Source organism: Acartia tonsa, chromosome 2, assembly GCF_053477335.1.
Source record: "Acartia tonsa isolate MP-2025a chromosome 2, ASM5347733v1, whole genome shotgun sequence".
Lineage (NCBI taxonomy): Eukaryota > Metazoa > Arthropoda > Copepoda > Calanoida > Acartiidae > Acartia > Acartia tonsa.
In genome coordinates this window covers 26,733,700-26,754,688 of record NC_137261.1, presented here as the reverse complement: position 1 = coordinate 26,754,688, position 20,989 = coordinate 26,733,700, and the positions used below count along the sequence as shown (strand labels likewise).

General features: G+C 35.4%; 1 protein-coding gene across 1 annotated transcript in view; it reads left to right on the top strand.

The window, feature by feature from the left end:
* Positions 1-20,989, top strand: part of LOC145307865 (DNA-dependent protein kinase catalytic subunit-like) — a 72,119-nt gene that overhangs the window by 2,587 nt on the left and 48,543 nt on the right. Inside the window, exons 5-29 of the mRNA XM_080150232.1 lie at positions 115-248; positions 582-753; positions 933-1,072; positions 1,250-1,537; positions 1,632-1,758; positions 10,993-11,078; positions 11,446-11,524; positions 12,629-12,709; positions 12,971-13,053; positions 13,355-13,551; positions 13,780-13,874; positions 14,042-14,151; positions 14,853-14,934; positions 15,054-15,137; positions 15,604-15,722; positions 16,069-16,252; positions 16,646-16,722; positions 17,154-17,258; positions 17,620-17,792; positions 18,116-18,234; positions 18,802-18,918; positions 19,195-19,268; positions 19,533-19,634; positions 20,337-20,418; positions 20,716-20,759. Of these exons, the coding sequence (XP_080006358.1) occupies positions 115-248; positions 582-753; positions 933-1,072; positions 1,250-1,537; positions 1,632-1,758; positions 10,993-11,078; positions 11,446-11,524; positions 12,629-12,709; positions 12,971-13,053; positions 13,355-13,551; positions 13,780-13,874; positions 14,042-14,151; positions 14,853-14,934; positions 15,054-15,137; positions 15,604-15,722; positions 16,069-16,252; positions 16,646-16,722; positions 17,154-17,258; positions 17,620-17,792; positions 18,116-18,234; positions 18,802-18,918; positions 19,195-19,268; positions 19,533-19,634; positions 20,337-20,418; positions 20,716-20,759 (2,954 nt within the window). The remainder of the gene's footprint in view (positions 1-114; positions 249-581; positions 754-932; positions 1,073-1,249; positions 1,538-1,631; positions 1,759-10,992; positions 11,079-11,445; positions 11,525-12,628; positions 12,710-12,970; positions 13,054-13,354; positions 13,552-13,779; positions 13,875-14,041; positions 14,152-14,852; positions 14,935-15,053; positions 15,138-15,603; positions 15,723-16,068; positions 16,253-16,645; positions 16,723-17,153; positions 17,259-17,619; positions 17,793-18,115; positions 18,235-18,801; positions 18,919-19,194; positions 19,269-19,532; positions 19,635-20,336; positions 20,419-20,715; positions 20,760-20,989) is intronic.

Genomic DNA, 20,989 nt, shown 5'->3' with positions numbered 1-20,989 from the left:
ACCATCCCAAATATTTATAAAGCTTTAATAAAAGTACATCCAATTCGAACCAGTTTTTTCGCTGGAGACGAAAAAAAACTTGTTAGTTTATTATAAGATTTTCTTTTTTTTTAGAAAGAAGAATATCCAGTAGAAAAGTTGGCGGACAGATATTTTAAGGAGCTAACCCGTGCAACCAAGTTATATCCAACCGTTCAGGCGCAAGTCAAAATAATTCTGGGCAAAATCATTCAAGTTTTTCCAGAAAGGTAAATTGAATCGTATAAACTCAAGTAGCAGGAGATATGTTTTTTTTTTCTTCTGATAAGATCTTGTTAACAGATGGACCTGTCATTGCACAAATTTCAAGAAAGTTTTGTAATGGATAAAGGCAGGCCCCTACCTACTTTTAAAAACTAGCCTCAGGGGCCTTAATATTGGGTGAATGGGTGTATACCCATAGCCATGATATGCCTAAAATCATTAAGGCAAATACTAAGCTTCCATGAGAAGCACAGCTACCACCTTTATTACTTTTTGAAATAGATACCATAAAAGTCAAATTTTGTTTGGTTTAAAACATTTCCATGACTTTATTTAAGGCTTGGATGCACTGTTAACTCCTTACCAGAGAGATTATTGAACAACTATATCACCTACCTGGCTACGACGGTGAATGACAAGACTGGTAAGAAGCTGGACCTAACCTTGCTCGAGGGAACCCTGAAGGGACTTTGCCTTCTTATTGATGGAGTTGGCTTTAATGTCGAAGAGGTAAATAGATTTTATTACAAGAAACTTAGAATTAGAAATTGAAAAGGCTAGCGCTTTGATTTGCATTTTTGTAATGCTTTCCTATTTATGTTAATCATCTGCGGCTGACAAAGGCTCCTTCTCTTATTCTTTCAGCCACGACTTGATTTAGAGCATCTTATTTTCTATATTTTCTGTAGGACTGCTTAAATCTGGAGAAGTTGTACGATGCTTTAAAGAAAATCTGTAAGTTGCCCGACCAAGAGGCAGATGTTAAAAGACGGGGAGCAATGAGAGAAGGTCTCTCTCTGTTCGCAAGGCATCATAATCTATTTTCAAGGTGATTTTTTGATAAAGATTATGAATTAAAAAATCACTTTAAATTGCGAAATTTCGTACCTACCCCAAGAATGTCTATTATTTTGTTATTATAATTCAAAGGAAAGATAAAACAAAAAGGTTCTAAGTAGTTATTAACTAATTTATGGTATTTCTTATTAATTTTGATCTGTTCTAGGATCATTTTGAAAGATGTCAGCTTCTGGTATAATGAAATTATGAAGTGGCGTGAAAGTAGAAACAAGGATGACTCTTTAGCAGGACAGCGAGCCATTACTGGTCTCTTTGATACAGTCAACCTGGGTCTCAGTAATTCTCCATCAAAGATAGATGAAACTATGCCAAGTGCTTTGCAGTTCTTTGAGGATAAGTTTCGAGTTATTATGAAATATACTGAAAGGTCTACTGCCAAGGACATCAGTCTAGCAATTTTGGGATATGGCCAGTTTTCAAAACTTCTTGCCAGGTATAAATTAATATTCTTACTGTTAGGTTGTTTGCTCGTTCATGTATGTATTTTTCAGAAATGATTTAAAGATCCATGTATGCTTCTTTCATAGGTACCTACCATCGGAAGAGTACAGAAAACTTTGTCTCGACATTGTCTCCTCGACAGAAAGATTTCATATTGAGTCGGATGAAACAACACAAGACAAATGGAGGAACGAGTTCCATTGTCATTTAAAGGTAGATTTTGTTCAATGATTTTTAGGTTAAATTGTCAGCAGTAATATTATTCAGTAAAGGTTACAGTACAGTAGGATTTACAAAGTTCATATTGTCTGATTTTATTAGATCTGATGCAGTAAAGTAATACATCCCTTGTCCTTTTTTATAAAGATTTCCATGCCTCTACGTACATAATTACACTAAAAAAATGCTTATCATTAAATGGCATTTATACCTAGTTATTTTAAACTTTTTAATAAAATTTTTGAGAAGTTCAATAAAAGTAGCATAACTCACCATCTTTAGCGTGAAGTGTAACCATTCCTCTAGGTGGACAACGTCATTATAAGACTCTCTAAAACACGGATATATGATCTATATTGGAATAAATAAAAACCCCAGAATGTATAAACACTCTGTAAAACGAGGGCCATAATAAGACATATAAAAGATACAAATAGAATGAATAAAGCATGATAAAATTGTACATAAAATATATTTGATCTATGAGCTTTCTACTAAAACAGGATTAAAGAGTCCTCCTTCACAGGGTCTTCGGTGGCCTCTTCTAATCCCCAGATTTGTATGTGATCTATGAAGTGTTCTTAGGTAGGTATTTGTCGGCAGCAGCATACCTAGATTAGAACCAGAATAATGTCTATGATCTATGATTCTCACATTACATATAGTTTGTATGTTTGTTTATTTCTTTGATCTATTTAGCATCCTTGGTGAAATCACCCCTCTTGGTAAACTTACGGCCATTGACCTTCACCTCGCGCTTCCTGCCGCCTTGTTCATACAGATCTCTGAGATACCTATACTCGTCGCAGACGCGTTTCAGCTGGCCTTCCAGAACTTGTGTTCTGCGCTTGTAATACTCAAGATCTTTCTCAAGAGCATTGTTGGCTGTCTCAGACTTATCAGCCTCATGACGCCAATGTCTGGAAGCTGCCTTCTCTTTCACAATCTGCGCAGTCTTGCTGGCCAGGTCCTTTCTATACTGCTTCACTAGTTCTTCATTAACTCTGTCATACCTGTCAATGCTGAACTCATCAACTTCCATACCATCATGTTCCTCTTCATTATACTCTATCTCTGTCTCTTCTTCTTTGATCTGTGCATCATCATTGAGAGAGAGCTCTCGGGTCAGAATCTCGACCTCTCTGTCAGCATCATCATCAAACACGCCATCCTGCTCGGCGTCAGAGAACACGATTAGGTCCTCCTCTCCATCTCTGACCTCCTCGGGAACATGCTGGATCTGCTTCTTCTCCTCCTTCTTTCCCCAGACAGGACGCTCATCTGACTTGTTGATGATTTCAAGGTGTTCCTCTAGCGCTCTAATCCTCTCCTCCTTTGTCCAGCAAGCATTCTTCTTGTATACATCCCAGTTTCTCCATCCTTCTGGCCTCCTCTGACTCCATGTAAGTTGATTTGATCTAGACCCTCCAGTCGAGCTTGGACGTCCAGCCAAATTTCTGTCCTTTAACTCCTGCTTAAAATACTCATTAAACCGGTAACCTTCGGTTTCAATGAGAGGAGGGGGAACTACAGCACGCGCATACCTGACCCTCTTCTTTTCAGCGTCGGGACTGAATGTGATGTCCATGGCCACCAGTAGATAGTTCTTAACCTTGATCAACCCCTCCACACTCAGGCTGTGTCCGAGACCCAACCCGAGCTGGAACTCCAGAAAAATCATTCCTCGGATTCTCAGGGTTCTATCACATTCTGACACCCAGGTTGTGCCCATCTTATGCATACACAGCTGCGGCATGTCGATGAGCTCGTTGTAAAAACGTACCTTGTCATTCATGTCTCGTACCTGTCTCCATACGCTTGAGCTGTTGGGGAGATACCAGAAGGTGCTAAAGACGATCTTGTTCGCCTTCTGAGATTTATAGGCCTCCACTATTTCGTCGAAACATTTTGTAATCTTTGAGTTTTCTATGGCTCCACACCATTTCTGGAAACATGCTATTACAATGTTTTTCTCGACAGTTTGGTCTACAATGGCCTCGATAACGACATCTGTGGCTGTACGAAGGTCGTAATTTTTAAGCGAGACCCATTTGATGCGAGAGACTTTCTCATCAAGTACGTACTCCGGCATCTTGTAGTTTGCATAGACGATGTCTAAAATCTTTGGCATGTTTCTCTATTCTAAACGAATTTGTCTGAAAAGAAAGAAACAGAGTTTTAGTAAAACATATTTGAAGATTCTTGAAAAATGTGGGGCACTCACTGGATTATGAAGAAAAAAAAATAAATATGGGCTAACAAAGATCTGATGTTTTTAGTTTCATAGGTTAAGATGCTAAATTTTGATCTATTATGGGACGTGTAGATTCTTTTCACTTAAAAAAATGCAATATCAACGATGAAATATTGGTGGCAAACTTGAAAAAAATCTGAATTTTCATAGGTTTCAAAGGTTAAGATGCTAAATTTTGATCTATTATGGGACGTGTAAATTCTTTTCACTTAAAAAATGCAATATCGACAATGAAATATTGGTGGCAAATTTGAAAAAAATCTGAATTTTTTGATCTATTATGTGACGTGTAGGTTCTTTTCACTCTTGGGACTGTATTATTATAAAAAAACTGATATATTGATGCTTTTGCTTAGAAAACTTGATAAAAAATCACTGTAAATAACTATTCGTGTTCGTTTTAGTTTTTGACCGCCGCTTACAGCGTGCCTAGCGCTGAATGCCGCGTTTTTATTTTTCTCCGGGATCGGAGTATCTGTTGTGTACACTTTTATGGGCTCGCTGCTTTCTGTTTGTGTGAGTAATTTTTATTTGTTTTCTTTACGATCTCTTTTGTGTACACTGTATTTTTCCGGGATCGGTGTATTATTCTTGCGTTGCCAACTCATGTTTGTTTTTTGTGCAGAATTATATACATTTATACAGGTTTTGTGTTATTCTTTTTTTAGTTTAGAATAAGATCTAGTGTTCTTCTAGGCATCTTTCCAGTCTGAATGACGTCAAGCAAAGGATCGCTTTTTACTCCTTTTTTCGTCAACAGATCTGCTAGCATCTCCTTTCCTTCTATCCATCTTATTTCCAGAACTCTTTCTTCTTCTATCATGTCCTTGATGATAGCAATTTCTGGTCTCAGCATTCTTTCTTCAACCACTGATTCTGAGTAGATAGCGTCTCTGGCCGACTTGTTGTCAGTGATTGCTCTTATAACAAGATCTACTTCTCCATTTGTCATCTCTTTGATCTGAGTCTTGACTCCAAGCGCAGCATCTAAACCAACTGACAATGCTTGCGTTTCAGCTCCTAAAGTGCTTAACACTTTTCTTTTCAGTTTGTTTGATTTCCATTCAATCACAGCAGATCTTCCATCTTTGGTGTTTACCAGGAAAATCACGAAACCTCCACAGCTGTCTGTCTTATCATTCAAATTTCTGAAAGCAGCATCTGAATACATCCAAATTTCACATTCTTTGAGATTTCCCAGGTCTGAAATTCTCACTGCTACTCTAGATTTCTTCATTCTATTAGCACAGTTTTGAGCTTTAATCAGTTCTTCAACAGAGCCTCCCTTGAAATGAGTTGACAGATCTATACAATCATATGCTAAATCTGGTCTGGTTGCTCTCACTGTCCAGTTTAGCACTCCTGTGATCTGTCTTAGCATGGTTAGTTCATCTTGAGTCATCTCTCTCTTCTTGTCTGTGAAACTTCTGGCATTTACTTGTGGTACAGTGACTTTTTCAATGTACTTATCTTGATCTATGGTAATACCTTCCTTGTCTTGTCTGAATTGAAACCCAGTGTACATAAATTCTCCAGCTTCAGATTTACCTACCTTGAAAATACCAAGGATCTTTGGCATGATCTCTTCAATGAATTCTTTTGTACCAGCATAAAAGAAGTCATCTACATGAATACCCACCACTCCAATCAGTATTCCATCTTTGATCAGATAAAAGAGTCCTTTGTCTAGTGGTGATTTCTTGAATCCCAACTCCTTAAGCTTTGTCTGTAGTCTCATGTACCATTTTCTGCTGGCATCCTTCAGACCATACAGACATTTGTTGAGTCTCCATAATTTGTTTTCTAAACCAGCTTCTTTTGGAGGTTTAACAAACACTTCTCTGTCCATCTTACTACCTTGTAGGAAGGCAGAAGATATGTCTGTAGTATAGATTGTCCATTTTTCTGTTGCAGCCATTGCTGATAGAAGCCTTATGGACTGTTTCTGTACTGTTGGGCTGTCAGTAGGAAAGTCTGTTTCTTCTTGAAAGCCACGAGCTGTTAGTCTAGCTCTAATGTCTGTGCCTTTTTCTGTCAAAACCCATGTGGTTGTTATTCTATCTTGTCCTCTATCCTCCACTATGTCATATGTATCGAAAGCTTTTAGTTTGTTTAGCTCATCATGTTTTGCTTGTACGCATTCTGGAGAGTTTCGTTTTTCTTTAGGTACCATAACTGCTAGGATTTCTTCACATATCATGATGAAAGCTGTTTCTTCCTCATTTTCTATTCTGATTTGTCTGTTGTCTACGTCTGTGATTTCCATTTTTCTACCATTGTCTAGTTTTATTATAGTCAGTACTTCTTCTTCTTCTGCTGTTTGCTCTATGTTGTTTTCATAACGAATATCTCTTTTAGACACTTCATCATGGAAAACTTCACCATTGTCTAGCTCAATGTTGAACCAACCTGCATTCCTTCCACCAACTTTTCCTCCATGACTTAAGATCTTTCCTTTTTCCCACTTACCTTTTTCAAGGATTTCAATCCTATCATTCCTTTTTAAAACATTTGATGCATTCTGAAGGGTTCCATCCTCATTGAAACTTGGAGAAGGTTTCTGGCTAACTTTTCTTCTCTTTGTTCCTTTTGAGCTACGCAGTGGAATCTTTTCATTTACTTTGTCTGTTGATGTCCCTTCAGCATTCTTTTCGGCTGTGTTGTTTACTTTTTCCATATCTGTGTTATCCTTTCTTGATTCGGTTGTCTTTGAAACTGCTTGTGTTGACAGATTTTCTTTATGAGCCATGTGTCTGTCTTCATTGACTGTTTCTTGTATTTCATTTCTTTCTTCTGCTGAGGATTGTTCATTTGTGCCATCTTCTTTGTCAATGGTATCAATGAGAGTTTCAGGGATGTGACTGTCTTCAATTGTTTCTATGTTTCTGTGTCTATTTCTTGTATTCTCGTCCAGCATCTGATCAAGCTGTCTCTGTCTACTTCTAGTGTTTATCTCCGTGGTTTCTTCTGTTCTTTCATTCTCTGTACTATCTGTGTCATTTCTGTCAACAATTGCTTTGTCTGCAACCTCTCTTTCTTGAATGTCTTTAGCAAGAGCATCACTTGCTTTGATTAGTCTATTTGCACTCACTCTATAATATATGCTACCTATTCTGATGAAAATAACTTTACTGTCCTGGAACACAACTTTTGCAGGACCTCTCCATGTATCTTCACCCTCCTTCTTGAAGTACACGATATCTCCATTTTCATATATGGTGTCTGCGATTCTGATCTTTGCTCTGAGAGCCTTCTTGATCCTCTCACACCTTTCAGCTTTTGTATATTCAACTCTTGCATTGTGGAGAGCATTGAGAGTGTCTATGAGAGTTTTACTCTTTGTTGGCTCTTCCCAAGCTGGAGGTGGGTCATCTAGTATGTTAGGGAGTTTGATCTGTTTTCCAAATACTAGCTGATAGGGAGAGAATCCTCTGACATTTGTGAGCGAGTTTACAGCTGAAACTGCCCATGCTAGAGCAACTTCTAAACTCATCTTTGGATAGTCTCTCAGGTTAGATTTGGTTATAGTATCAGTGAGATGATGTGCTTTTTCATTCCCCCCATTTTGCCAGGGGGAATTGGCTCCGGTTGTCAGAAGCTGAATGTTGAAAGCACTTGCAACTTCTCTCATTTCTTCGTTGCAGAATTCAGTTCCATTGTCGGTCAAAATTTTATCTACTCTGCCAAAGATAGGCATCCACTTCAGCATGAGTGTTTTCACAATTTCTCCTGGTTCTTTGCTCCTGATCACAGCTGCTACCTGAAATCTGGTGAATTGATCTATCATGTACATAATGTAAATGCCTTTATGCATGTCCCAAACTTTTAGGTCCATGGTCAGAACCTGTCCAAAATCATTTGCCATAGGAGGTGCTACCGCAGGTCTATCTGGTGTTCTTCTTCTTAACAGACAACCTTCACATCTGTCAATTATTTGATCTATCATGTCTTCGAATTTTTCTTGCCATTTGCCTGCTTCTTTTAGTATGGTGATGAACACTTTCTTTGGTCTATGTCCGAATTGTAGATGTAATTTCTGCAAAGCTTTCTTTTGTTCTTTATCATTGTCTGTTTCTAGCTCTGCTATATTCACTGTTTCAATCATCTCATTCTCTTGTAATAGATCTACAATATAGTGTCCAGCTGTAGTAGTTGTTAGCACTAGAGGCTTTCCATTGATGGTCCCTTGGTCATTTTTCATATCTAGAGTTATTCCAAGTCTTTTCATTTCCGCTTTTGACAAAAGTAGTGGAATGTCTGATTTTATGACATCTAAGCTGATCTCATTTGGCACTCCTCCTATTCTTACTGGAATTATGTATCTTGCTGTAGACTTGAGTTTGCCTTGATTTCCAAAAACAAACTGTTTCTTGCTTTCTAACGGTCCTTTCATTTTTAGCTTCATGTCTGTGGGTAAAGAATTCTTGTAGATCTTTAGCCATTCTTCTCCTGCTACACTTGAGGTGCAGCAGGTGTCAAGCGCAGCCATGTTAAGCGCTTCAGCTGTGAAATTACTCATCTCTTCTTTATTATCAGAACATAGAACGGTGCAATTTACACTTTCTTTTTCAGAATCTGAATCTGAAAAAGGCATCAAAAATTCTTTTTCTTTTCCATTCTGACACATAAAAACTGGTTCATATCTGTATTTTCTGTTCTTGCCATTTTTTCCTGCTTTCCTTCTGTTTTCATAGGAATCTGGACAGTCTGCTTGGAGATGTGTTTCTGCTTTACATATATTGCATTTCATTACTTTACCATCTGCACCTAAAGGATTTTTGGCTCTAGTTCTGAAATATGTTTGTGACGCATTATTACTGCCATTATTTGATCTATTTTGATTATTTTGCCTGTTTTGGTTGTTTTGGGATCGATAATTTTGATTTCCCCCATTTCGGTATCGTTGGTTTTGTGTTGGTGGCTTCCATCCTCTAGAAAGGTATACTTGATCGATACTACTCTGAATGTCGTCTTCGTTGTTGGAATTTTGAGAATAAAATAATTCTTCATTATTCTTTGGCTGTTTTTCATGTAATCTGCTGCATACTTCTCTTATTTTACGTTTTACCGTTTCATATCTTTTGCCATCATCTGTCATGAATTGACAGACGCCTCTAATAACGGTTTCTTCAGTTACGTCAAGATTTGCGCATTCAAAAAGCGTCAAGGCTAATAATTTGTCATTTCTAATTTCTATGCCTAATTGAATTGATTTCTCACGCAACTTCTCAAATTCGATGAGAAATTGGTTAATATTTTGATTCGGTTTACGCGAAATTGATGACATTTTTCTCTTTACTTCAAAAATCTCCTTTTCTTCATCGACGTAAAATCTTGTTTTCAAAAAATCTAGCACTTTTTGGATTCCGTTTGTGTTGTTTGTTAAAGTTACTGCAGGGACGGATCTAAAAAAATCGTCTTTCAATCTATTTCCATATTTTTCGGATTCATTTGGAAGATCATTGGCCAAGACAAAACCCTGCTTATGCTTTGGAAGTTCTGTTGTGTCTGCCCAAGCCAACACACATTGTTCCCAAGTGCTAAAATCTGAATATTCATTTAAGGAAGGGACCGGAATTGTGTTTCTCCCTTCTTGTCTTGTTCTGTCATAGTAGTCATTTGATCTATATCTAGTATCTTCAAAATGCCCCTGTCTGTGTCTAGGATCGTCATGGTAAATATATTGTCTCTGTCTAGGTAAGTCTTCAAATATGCTTAGCCTTCTTGGCTGCTCATTTGATCTAGAAGGGTCATTTTGATGTTTTGAACGAGCGCCCATTGCATATTCACTTTCGTTTGATCTATTAAAACTATGCATTGTGCTACTCATGTTATTGTCATCCTTGTTTATCGGGCCGCTGTTGTAATTATTTGATCTATTAAAAAAATCTTCATGTGGTCTGTGGTAACCATTATAATTTGATCTATAATCTCTGTCAGTTAATATTGAGTTGTTGTTAAAAGCGCTACTTTTGAATCTGTCATCCTTGTTTTGTGGATAGTTATCTTTATTATAATACCCATCATCATATGATCTATAATCATCCATATTGCGCCGCAATCTACCGTTATTTTCAATATTTTCGCCATCATATGGTCTATATTCATCCATATTACGCCGTTGTCTACCGTTATATTCCATATTACCGCCGTTATTGTTATTTGGTCTATTATTAACACCATTTTTCTCCAAATCTTTTGATCTATTAGGGTCTACACCATCCTCCAAATCTTTTGATCTAATATTAGAACCTCCATTATCTGACCCTTTGTCAGAACTTTTATCGCCATTTTCATCTGTAGGCCCCCCTACAGCGCCGCCGTTTTCGGTTTCAATCCGCTTTAAAGGTAACCCTTGTAACCCATTTACACCTCCCTCCGCCATTTTTACACTTCTGGGGTTTATTTCACTTAATCCCTTGTTTTTAACGTCTTTTGTATGATACAATGTTTATGTGATAGGGATGTGGAGAGTGACGAGCCCAAGCTAGATGATTTGTTACACCCGTCCGTAGATCGATTAGCTCATGCTACCATTGAGAAGTTCAATAAAAGTAGCATAACTCACCATCTTTAGCGTGAAGTGTAACCATTCCTCTAGGTGGACAACGTCATTATAAGACTCTCTAAAACACGGATATATGATCTATATTGGAATAAATAAAAACCCCAGAATGTATAAACACTCTGTAAAACGAGGGCCATAATAAGACATATAAAAGATACAAATAGAATGAATAAAGCATGATAAAATTGTACATAAAATATATTTGATCTATGAGCTTTCTACTAAAACAGGATTAAAGAGTCCTCCTTCACAGGGTCTTCGGTGGCCTCTTCTAATCCCCAGATTTGTATGTGATCTATGAAGTGTTCTTAGGTAGGTATTTGTCGGCAGCAGCATACCTAGATTAGAACCAGAATAATGTCTATGATCTATGATTCTCACAATTTTTTACCACATTGAAATTTAGTCAATTGGAAGCTTGATTTCTGCCTTGGATAGTCCAAGTCCACCTATTCTTCATGCCTTAGAAAGCATATGCCTTCAACTTATTAGGTATGTACATTTTCTTTTGTAAAAATGGGGTGGGAGGTGTGGATTAGTTATTTATCGCATGAGACAGCTTTCCGCGAATATTATAAAATGAAAAATTATAAGATAGAAACCAGTTTTATTTTAATGTTCGTTAAAAAATTTCTGTAATACGATGTTATACATAATTTTTCAGAAGCGCTGAGAACTGGTTCTAATCCAGCGATATTAATTGGTTTCGAAGACAAACTAAAAAATATTTATCATACGTTAAGGAAGAATACTTGACAAATAGGCTTTAAATTTCTTTTGTTCCATAAAACATTATTTGATGTAATGTCTTAAAAAAAGAGTTTACCATTAATTTAACTGAATACATTTATTATTGTAGAAAATATCCGTATATTCCGTACCAGTTTCACACAACAACAAACAATGCCCTGTTGTCAGTATTAGATGCATGTCCTAAGGTAAAAATAATTTATTTTATTTTTTTTTATGCAACCATCTCGTAATCAGTGATTAAATGGCACTTAGAATTCGAATTTCCATCTGAAATTTTGCATGAGTAATCCTTGGTAGGTTTATTTTCCCTAAATCGATCAAAAAGTTGAAAAAGTAACGGCTAACGGCTGGCGGCTTAGCTAGTACAAATTAGTCACGAAACCTATCTCCACATAATACTTGTTTCCATTCCAAAACTCTATTAAACGGTTCTAGACGGTATCTGTTGGTACTAGAAGTTTCAAAAATGGTTATTGCTATCATTTAACATGAATTAAACCAAAAATATGTTTTAAAAAGTTGATTCCTACGTAATTGATGATGGATTTACTCTGAAAATAGGCAAAAAACGGCTAAACGGCTGAGCCGCCAGCCATTACTTTTCCAACTTTTTGTTCGATTTAGGGAAAAAAGACCTATCAAGGATTACTCATGCAAAAGTTGAGATCGAAATTCGAATTCTAAGTGCCATTTGCTCACTGATTACGAGATGGTTGCATTAACCCCCACCCCCCCCCCCTTAATTTATTATAAATTGCATGTAACGGACGGGTAACACGTCAAAAGGCTAATTATTATTATTCGCATTGAAAATTTCTTTTCTGCATGGACGGACTGGAATAAGGTTCTTTTACACCGAAATAAACTGTTTTTAAACAGCGAAGGAAAATAATGTTTATCTTTCCCTGACCTATAGTCTGACAAGGAAGACAAAATAAGCCAAAGATTTTCATTTACGTATACTTAAAAAACTTTGCAGAATATGACAAAACTAAATCTTATTAAATTATTATAGAAAAGCTCAGGGGTGTTTATTCTGCATAAGATTATTTTTCCCCGGCTGCACAATATATTTTTTTACCCCTCCCACATATTTTTCTACTTTTTCTCGCCAAGGAGGGTAAAATATATTTTCTGTCCTTATTATTTTTTTTCATTCAAAACCTTCCCACCCCTCAAACATATTTTTCACCCCCCCCCCCCCCCTTTTAGCAGGGGATCCCCTGCAGAAGATACACCTTTGGAAAAGCTACTAAGCATCAATTTTATACATTGATTTATTGATATAGGAAGTGGGACAGCTGTTGGAGAATTTAGTTTACCATGGTCTAGTGGAATCCTGTTCATATCCAGCTGTGCCTGAATACCAGGAAACCTTGAATTTAAACCGAAATAAAATAATCATATATACCAGAAATGGACTTTTTGAGAATAAAAATCCGTATTTTTATGTTTATTTTTGGTCATGTTAAGTTGAAGGCCAGAAGAACCCATAAGTTTAGTATAGGGCCCTGCAGGGCTAGAACAACCGTAGAGGCTATTATTATTTTAGATTAGTTTTGCCACTCGTTTTCTTCACTAGTTGTGAAAAAAATAGGTACCTAACCTTAATTCATCAAAAATTGATGCAGATATTGCCACCAGAAGTTGTGAGCTACAAGAAGTTCTTGCCTTTGTGGATTGGTCTTCTTAAGAAACATGATAATAACAATAGGTACCTAACTATTTCTGTTATTTATATTTTTTGGGGATATTCTTTATATTTTGTTTACTTAGAGTTACAAAAGACGCTTTCTTATAGTCCCGGGAAATTTAGTTATATTCTTCCTCGCCCACCCCCCTCCCCCCCAACAGCTAACAAAATATCTAATCTAAATTGACCCGTTTGCCGTCTTTTTGAAGTAGGACACCTGCCATATTCATTTTAGAAAAGTTAGATTTTTATATACAAACTATTGGAATCTAATGTTTTAAATGGAGGGATATATTTAAGGGAAAATAATTTTATTTTTTAGGACAAAAATCTTCGAAGTATATATGACAAGTTTTATTGAAATAATCGACAAGCTTGATCTTACTGTTCTCGACAACATTGATGATGATCAACCTACCATTAGCGATAATAATGATGATATAGAGATTAGCCAGACACAGAACGAGAACGATACTGTTGCAAAGTTGGATTTGGAGAAAATGCATTCAATTCAACAGGAAATTATTCTTTATCAATGTAAAGGGCATACAAATTAAATTAGGGAGTGGATATTGGGTTGTTTATTAAACTAGTCTTCAAAGTTTTATACTAACGTTTTACTTATTCGTTGGCTTACAATGTACATGAATTTATTTATGTATTAGGTTTTTTTTCTGGTTGTTATACAAACCCTATAAATTACACTGTAATTACATTTCTAATCCTAAGAGAATAATTTTGAGCAGGGTAAACGAGCAAGGGTATGCAAAGATTATACCATTCTAGTCAATATTATTGATCTCAGCCTGGCTGTTATTGACACTTCTTTAGATCTAGTCAAGGTGAGATAGTACATACACTTAGAAAAAAATCAATAAGCAAATTCGAACATTTAGATTAACTGCGCTTTTATTTTCAATAATAGTACTCTAAATATAGTTATAGATGTATCCTTTTGAGTAACATTATGATTAACCTATAAATACTACTATATTTGAAACATAATTAGGGTTGGATCGATATTTTGTGGGAAAAGGTTTCTGCTTGGTCTTATCAACATCCAGAAGCTAGCAGGTTTTATCCCCTCATTGCCAAGATTATCACACTTGCAAATCTAAGGTAAACTTTATTTTTTAATATGATATGAAATTTCAAATGCTATTTCAAATTTAGTAACAGTTGTAAAGATGGTATATTTGACTGTAAACTTACCAAAAAAGGGTTTTTTTTTAATGCAACCATCTCGTAATCAGTGAGCAAATGGCACTTAGAATTCGAATTTTGATCTGAACTTTTGCATGAGTAATCCTTGGTAGGTCTATTTTCCCTAAATCGAACAAAAAGTTGGAAAAGTAATGGCTGGCGGCTCAGCCGTTTAGCCGTTTTTTGCCTATTTTCAGGGTAAATTCATCATCAATTACGTAGGAATCAACTTTTTAAAACATATTTTTGATTTAATTCATGTTAAATGATAGCAATAACCATTTTTAAAACTTCTAGTACCAACAGCTACCGTCTAGAACCGTTTGTTTGCGTTTTGGAGTGAAAAAGAGTATTATGTGGAGATAGGTTTCGTGACTAATTTGCTATATAGATATCCAAAAAATGGCAAAACGGCTGAGCCGCCAGCCGTTAGCCGTTACTTTTCCAACTTTTTGTTCGATTTAGGGAAAATAGACCTACCAAGGATTACTCATGCAAAATTTCAGATGGAAATTCGTATTCTAAGTGCCATTTGCTCACTGATTACGAGATGGTTGCATTACCCCCCCCCCCCCTTTATTATTTGTAAGTTATGAAGTTATTTTTATTTTATTTAGAAACGATGAAAAGAATATGCTAACTTTATCAGTTCAACAGTTCTTCAAGCATCATTTTACAAGAATGAACTTTTTTGATCAGGTTTGATTACATTTATAAGTTCTTAAAATGTAAAAAACATAGGTAGGTATAAATTGAACGTTTACCTAAAAGTTTTTTATTAATTTTATAAATGATAAAGATTTTTCGTATGTTATCAGACAGAGCTACGGATAGCTGCGTATACTTTGGTTGCAAGTATCCCTGTTCAAGTTGTTGCTCCCCTCCTCACTGATTTACCGCAGGTATTATCAATAAACAAGGTTTTTGTGTTTGAAACATACCATACATTGTCAAGGCGGGATTCACCTTTGATTTTAGAATCCAGAGTACCATCAGCTTGTAATGGGAATCGATATTCTAACACCCAAGGATATTAGATTGAGTAACATCCAACATTCAACCCACCCTTTGATTGCACGACCTTTAACTAAGAAGTCCTAACTGTGCATGCATGGTAATAAGTTGCGTCTGTATATGGGCCAGGCCATTCCCAAACTGAAATTGTTAATGTCTCGCACCAAACATAGCACCACGTCCACAGCAATAGGAACCATTTTTAAAGTCTTAAGTTATTACGCGATGTCGGGCCGAGATTTGAACCTATCACCTCCCCGACGACGAGCTGATGCGCTACTTGTTGAGCCACGGTCGCGAGTTACGTTAAAACAAATAAATTATGATGGAATTTTATGTTTCTAATTTATTTAGGCCGTTGAAAAAGTGCTAGAGCTGTCTGAAAGTGTACCTGATCTTGCAAACAAAATGCTCAAAACTCTCTTGTGTATTTTAGACAATTTTCAAGAAAACATTCTTGATAAACTTCTCAGGGAAGTTGGAGAGATTTTAATGGATTTTAAATGACTAAAGGATTTAGCAGGGGTGTATATTCTGCACAAGGTTAATTTTTTTCACCGTCAGATTAATCAGAAGGGGGGGGGGGGGAGAGGGAGAAATGTTTTCAGTACTCTTTATTTAACTCATTTTTTCCCCACCCTCCCCCCCTGTAGCCAGGTATCCCATTCAGATATAAAACCCTGGGATTAAGTTATTGAAAAGAACAGAAAATGACTTACTGAAATTTTTAAATTTCTTTTTTTATTACCCTTACTGATTCAACCATTTGTTAGCATGAATATTTAATACAAATTAAATCCACAACCCTTTTGTGAGCAGAACTGTGATGCCTCAGCTACGCAACTTCTTATCCTGGCGTTCTAGTCGAGTAGAAAACAAAGAAATTAGAAAATCTAAATCTGGGCCTATCAAGGACAAGACAAAGAAAAGTGGCGGAGAAAAACTGCATTTACAAAATCTTGAAGAGGAAAATTGTAATCTTGCTCTGGATATTTTAGCACGGGTAAGTTACTAGTAGCGAAGATACTCTATAATTTACTTTGTCCGTCAGTCAGTCCGTAACGCTGTTAAGGAAAAATGATTATCTCGGCTGCTTTTTATGATATATATCTGAAATTTTTAATGAAGTATTCAATGACATAAACGAATCTAATCTAAAAATTGTTTCGTACGTCTGTCTGTCGGTCATGCTTCCAAAGATGTAAACGTTATTTTCTTCGTGATTTTTTCTGGAGTTTTCTGTCATCCTGCATAATCTCTCCTGTTTTTCATTGTTATGAGAACTGAACTCACTTTTTATGTTTGTCCATGTCTTGTTTTTTTGTGCTTCGCTACTTGTAAAAATAGATGTCATCTGATTCACAAAAAATATATCTTTTTATAAAAAAAACTTCAGGTATCTTCAAAGTATAAAGAACTTGTTTTGCCTACCCACGAACAATTAGGAGAACATCTTACAGCCTGGGACACTAGGAATGTCAATTCACAAGATACACATTTATACTTTATTTAGTTGTCCAAAAATACCAATGAGTTTATTTACATTTCAAGAGTTATTTTTTATAAACATTGAGCTTAAATTCATTTTAATGGACTGTCTCAGTGGCTTCTCAATTGAGTTAGTCTCATTGAGTGAGGGGACATTGGCCTATTAATTACAATAGTACCCAAAGTTTTATATTCACGTTATCTTATTAATTGGCTCAAAAACTTTAGGTACTTCTATTTAATCTTTAATGGTTGACTCAGTACTTTTCAACCAATAAATTTAAATTGGCATATTGAATAGTTTTCTTTACCATAATTGAAGATTTATACCAATTTATCATCCATTGTCTTATCCCTAAAGATACTTGGTTAGCCTGTAGGTAAATACTTTTGATTTTGACACATATAAACCACAGAGATCATCTAACTGTAGAGGTTCCTCTACCCGATGTTCTTCTACCTGTTCATCTTGACCCTCTTCTGCCTACAGTTGTAAGGCTTGTACAACAAACAGCTGACAGGTACAATGATTCTATTGAAATTGTATTTACAAATAAATTTTAGTTCTCTTAACGGTAAAATAAAGTTAATTTTACTTGCTTTAGGTGTTTCTCCAGGGAGGAAGGGGACATTGGGCTGTTTATTACACTAGTCCCCAAAGTTTTATATTAAGGTTTTCTTATTCGTTAGTTTAACAACTTTGGGGTTATTTTTGATTTGTTGTTCATAAGGTTTAGTTCCCGAACGTTTCATCCACTAATTATAATCAACAGAAGGGGTAACTTTGTGTATCATTATTTGGAATGTATTTACATTTATTTATAGGCCATTATCTTATCCCTTTAAATCCTTGAGTTTCTCACAACTGAATATTTTGTTTAGAAAAGCAAGGGTGGCGGCTGGTGAATCCTTGCACGCTCTTCTTCTACTTATGATTGGCAGAACATCCCAGCAAACCGACGATATGGCTAGTAAGGCGCCTATGGTGGAATTATTTAAGAGAGTTTTTCCTGTCGTGCTCAAGCTGGCCAGTGATAGTGATTCTGTTATTCAAGGTAAGTTTATTTGTATGCTAAGATTGTTCTTAAGACATAATCTTATACGTAAGTTCTAAACTGTGATATTTATTTATTGCATCGTATTATAACTTTTTCGCGGATAGTAAAATGAAAAATATTAAAATTTAAACCAGTTTTGTTTGCCCCGAGTGGCCAAAGGCCCAGGCTAACAAAACTGGTATTAACCAAATGTGTTTTTTTATTATTGTCTTTAATACGATGCTATAATTTTTCAGTATGGCCAAGAACTGGTTCAAATCCAGCGGATATTAATCGGTTTCGAAGCCATACTGGAAATGTTATACAATTTTCATTTTTAGGTTTGTTCCAGCCACTATTCTACCAGATAATACACTGGTTTACCAAAGATGCCAAGAGAGGAAGCCAAGAAACAGAATGCTTACTTGAAGCTCTCATCAACACCATTTGTAGTAGCAAGGTTTGCAATTTGTTTTATATTTCCAGAGCAAAGCTTTTTCCACGTGTAGGATGTGTCCTTAATTTAAGCATGTTAAAGTCGATTTAACCCTATACAAAGACAAACTGGTAAAAGCTTAACAGACAGTAAGTTTGTACGTTCATGATAAGCACCCTTTTTTAAGACAATTTACGATTTGTAAGTAAAGAGATTTGATTCAGACATCCAAATAGTATTGTGTGTACTGTACTAGTGTAGCCTTTGTTTCTTAGTGTTTAGACCTAAGTAGCCATAACTCCATAGGTCCAAATAACATTCTATTTCTTCAATATTAAATAATCTTTGGATTTATATTCATTAAAAGTTCTTTTGTTGATTATTTATGCATTTGTTGATAATATTATGTTCTGTATTATATTGTGTTAAACCTATAGGTAGTATTCATTGTTTATAAAATAGTTTATTTAATGCAATGTAATTACCATTTATGAATGTTGAATATTAAATGTATATGTTGTTTTGTCCCAATAAAATATTTGAATTTGAATTTAATTCTTACTTGTTAAACTAAAAAAATGTATTTGTTAGGATATGGAATTGAAGATGAACGCTGGGACCTATCTTCAAGAATATGTTATCTGGTCCATAAAACAGAGCAAGGCTAACTCCACTGGGAATGTTAATATAAAGTCGTTACTAAACAGGAATTTATCAAATTTATTAACGTAAAAGAAATTGATTACCTAAAAACAAGAAGGGAGAAAAAAGGGGAAAAGGGTACTGTTCATGAACGAGAGCAAGTGATTTAAAGCATTTTTAGGGCAAATTAACTAGGTTAAAGTTAAATATTAGTAAAATGAACAGGGGAAAAATCAGTGCGATTTGATGGGGGAAATTGAGATAAGTAGTTTTGGTAGAGAAGTGGAAGATATGAAATAAAGAAAATATACACTAAGCTTGATAAATATGATTGAAATTAGGTTATACTTCTTGCTCCGACATCCAGATGTAAACAAAAGATTGGGAGGATGTGTGGTTTTTAGTCAAATTTACAGGTGCTTGATTTAATCAACTAGTATTTTTAATTTGTTTTTAATCATTGTATTGGTCTAAAATAAGGAAAGTTCGTTTGTTGAAACTTTTAAACTTTGAATTTAGATTTCGGTAACAATCAAATAAAATTTATAGAGTGGATCCACTCTTCTTTATGATCTTTAATCGTATTGACCCCATGTTTTTATTTTAAATTCATCCTCTTTTTGTAGTCTTTTTATAGTTGCATTTGATTCCTTTTATATGAAATGTTATTTAATTTTTAGGATATTTCGCGAAGACAAGAACTTAGTTTCTGAATATTTGCTGGAAATTTTGGCTTCTTTTCTTCAGTGCCTGATAATTTCTCAAGCTGACCCACCCTTTAGGTGAGGATTTTAGATTTTCATAGTTAAAAATAGTTTTAAACCATTACGCTGTGATCTGGCCAATTAATTCCATTTGATATTGCCGATAATAAAATATTTTTGTGGTACTCCAGTTGGCATAATACTTATTTTTAATGTAACGAAATGGAAGTTGGTAAGATATGTAGAAATAAATGAGGAGGGTTGTGGGGAAATTTTCACTCAAAATTGTTTGTCAGAATCCTGGTCCCTTGTCCCTGCTCGCTACCAATAATAAGCTTCGCCTTAAACTAGTAACCATTCAGTCCAGAAGTACATGTCATACATACATCCTACTTTTTTATTTTTCTTGTACATAAAAACTTTGTTAGTTTGCCATTGTTGCAATAGTTGATGGTTATGATAATGTGTTGGGCCGAGTTTAGAACTTATCACCTGCGTTATACCTGAGTGATACAAATTTATATATAAATAGAAGATAAAATTGTAACATTCAGCTTCTAATCTGCAGCGTTCACAGGGTTTGTCATGGGCTTGTATTTCTTGAATGTGAAAAGACAGTCCTTTTCAATTTCAAGGTGTGAGGGGAGGGGGGATTGTTGAAAGCTCCTACACTCCCTTTTTGCAAGCTTATGAAGTTATGATACCTTTGGAAATCTCAAAAGGAGTTGAAATTATATGTAAACATAATTTTCCTTACATAACGAAAATGATTGAATTTAGTGCAACAATTCCTGAGTGTGAGAAGAATATTGGACATATCAAGCGTATTCTATTCCATCAAAACATATTCTCCATCTTTCAGGTATTAGAAATTCATCTTCCAGTATGGCTTCGATACCGATTAATATCCGGTGGATTAGAACCGGTTCTCAGCCATGCTGAAAAATTATGTATAGCATCGTTTTATATCTTATGTATATCATCGAATATAAAATCTTCAAACATAAGATTAAATCCTGTTTTTTTCAGCCCTTGCCTTGGTATATTGGGACAATAAAAAACTATCATTTTTATCAGAAATGTTTTTCATTGAATTTTACTTATGCAGATTTTAAAATGGTATTTAAATTTCTGATTTAACAATTTTGTTGTTATCTAGAAAGAGTGTAAATGGAGAAGAATACCTGTAAACATGGATCCCAGGAATGTTTTTAAGTATCAGAAATATAACCCTCTATGTTTTTTAGTTATTGATATCTTATTAACAGAATATTAACGCAACCATTATTTTGTTCCTTTTAAGTTTGTAGTGAGTTTAGCGTCAAATATTAGAGTAAAAGAATAGATGGGGCAGGAGTTAGATAACTGTATGTCCACAGGGTGAGACCCTGTTTCGACTTTCAATTGAGTCTTTAAATAATCAGCCTATAGCG